This window comes from Perkinsus marinus (assembly GCF_000006405.1).
Source record: "Perkinsus marinus ATCC 50983 genomic scaffold scf_1104296976910, whole genome shotgun sequence".
In the NCBI taxonomy this organism is placed as follows: domain Eukaryota; phylum Perkinsozoa; order Perkinsida; family Perkinsidae; genus Perkinsus; species Perkinsus marinus.
In genome coordinates, this window is record NW_003200363.1 from 1 (window position 1) to 2,177 (window position 2,177).

General features: G+C 51.1%; 1 protein-coding gene across 1 annotated transcript; it reads right to left on the bottom strand.

Annotated features, from left to right (window-relative positions):
* Positions 1–710: 710 nt before the first annotated feature.
* Pmar_PMAR008819 (hypothetical protein) lies at positions 711–1,623 on the bottom strand (the record flags this gene model as incomplete). The annotated part of the gene is made up of 2 exons (XM_002764596.1): positions 711–1,477; positions 1,521–1,623. 2 exons carry the CDS (start codon positions 1,621–1,623, stop codon positions 711–713), a joined length of 870 nt encoding a protein of 289 aa, XP_002764642.1.
* Between the last annotated feature and the right edge of the window lie 554 nt (positions 1,624–2,177).

The following is a 2,177-nucleotide window of genomic DNA, read 5'->3' on the forward strand; positions in this document are numbered from 1 at the left end:
AGAAAAGTTGTTAATTAGTGATGAAAATCTGTGGATGGAACCCACGATCTGAGTTGATCATGATGACTAAGACAGCAACGTGTGAGCTAGATGGGCACAGACTGTGCAGCTTCTAGCAAACTTACTAGTCATCATCGTGGAGAGATACGAGGGTATCACACATTAGGCAGAAGCCGATGCATGGCAGACTTTCCCTCTGGAGCACCTGTTGCAAAAATGTAGCCCGAGGCAAGAATGAGACGACACACTTTCCTCCTCCAATAAGGAGCGACGATATTTCTAGTCGATTAAACGTAAGTTCGATAACGAATTAGTGGCGAGCTGACCTGCTGCCGGTGCGAGCTGGGAGTCCCTCGAGGCCTCTTGTGACTCCGACTACTGCAGCTGGCATCGCACCATGTGATGGTGCCCATCAACTATGCAAGGTATACAGGGCACAATGCTGATCGAACACCTCCGGTATACCAACATACCCTGAGACTGAGAAATCCACTGAACAAATTATTGCCTCTAGCCGATGAAGCCTCGCCCGGTCTATAGAGGCGCACCGAGAGGCCCTGGAATGCATAGTGCATGCTGTTAGTACGAGGAGGATGAATAGCTCACTGATGACACCAACCGCAGTTACTCATCAATTGACCTCGAGGATACTAACTCAACAGCTAGGCACTTAGATAAGGGTCAATGACTATCAGTCATGCTAATTTCCACTACAAGCTATTGAGGTCCACTGCCGCGAACAGCTGCTCTAGATCGGTCACCTCTGCCTCTGTGCTCTCCCTTCTAATAGAGTAGTTACCAAACAACGCTCCAAGAGGATCTCTCTGGCTGCCCTCCAAAGTGACAGGGGGAGCAGTCCGCTCAACTAGCCAGTCGCTTTGCTCAATCTCATCCGAGTATTTCCTAGGATCATATACGCCTACATCATCATCACACTTGTCATCTCCTTCAAGAACAGCTGAACGCGAGGATACCTGTGGCGAGCGATCCCCATCAGCCGGTATTGCCTTAACATCGCCCTTGTCGAGCAGCTGAGGAGCTGGCCTAGAGTCAGGCACGAGGTCTAGGTCAACCACTGGCGCCTTATTGACCGTCACCACAACGTCCGAATAATCCGATATATCGACTAATGTAGCCTCCACGATGGCCGCCTCGCTGGCTGGACTAACTCCTCCCCTGTCCAATTCGTTGTGTGGTCCATCCTGCTCAAGATGTGACCACTCCACTACTAGCGGTTCGGGACCAGCGGCCGGCTGCAACTCAGTTGAGGCTGCCGCTTTCATCACCATAGCTTCCACATACACATGAGCCACATCAGCGAGCCGACCACTGTCGCTTGCCGGCACAACTTCTCCCCTAATGGCTTCATTTTCCACCATTTTCCCTCGTCCATCAGCATCTTCAATTGCCTTTCGTCCACTACTAACAATAGCGGACTTGGGCCTCCTCGATGACCCTCTGCGCGAAGACCATGGGACTAAGGACCGACTCGGACAACCCCACCGAGAGGCGTTACATACCTGGCTTAGCCCGGAATTGCCGTATCGGGAAGAGTGGCGGCGTCTTGAGGCGAAACTTCGGCTTGCTGAGCCTCTCTATGGACGACTTCTGAGCCTTAGCCATAGCCTTTCTGAGGTACAGTCATTTTCTTCTCGAGATGCAGCATCGAGCTTCTCTACTTCATATGTGTCAACCTCTTGCTGGCCTCCAAGACCGCCGCTTCCTCCTCTCCATACCTCGGACACGACAGCCTTCTATCGCTGGCTGTATTCCGCTCAATGGAGATACACCTGCACATTTGATGTAGCATCCCGACAACAATCAAATGTGATATCGATGAAAACAATAACCGATAAGTTATTGGCTATTGTTATTGTTGTTATCATTGTTCTGGTATGTTATCAATAATATCAACAATAATAACCAATACAGTGATACCTCGAGCAGAGACCCATAGATGGGTTTGAACTGCCAGTCGGCCGTGGCCTATTGCCGCACCGAGTGCACAACTGGTGTACTTCAGCGCGACTCACTGGCCTCCAGAAATTGTCAGGGGGTGGATCTAACGAGAAGGAAATACTCATCTATAGACGACACGATGCGACCTACCCTCCGGCCAGTGGTCCCCGGTATGCGCCCCAACGCCGACGTTTGAGCCCCTCATTGATGGTACGAGC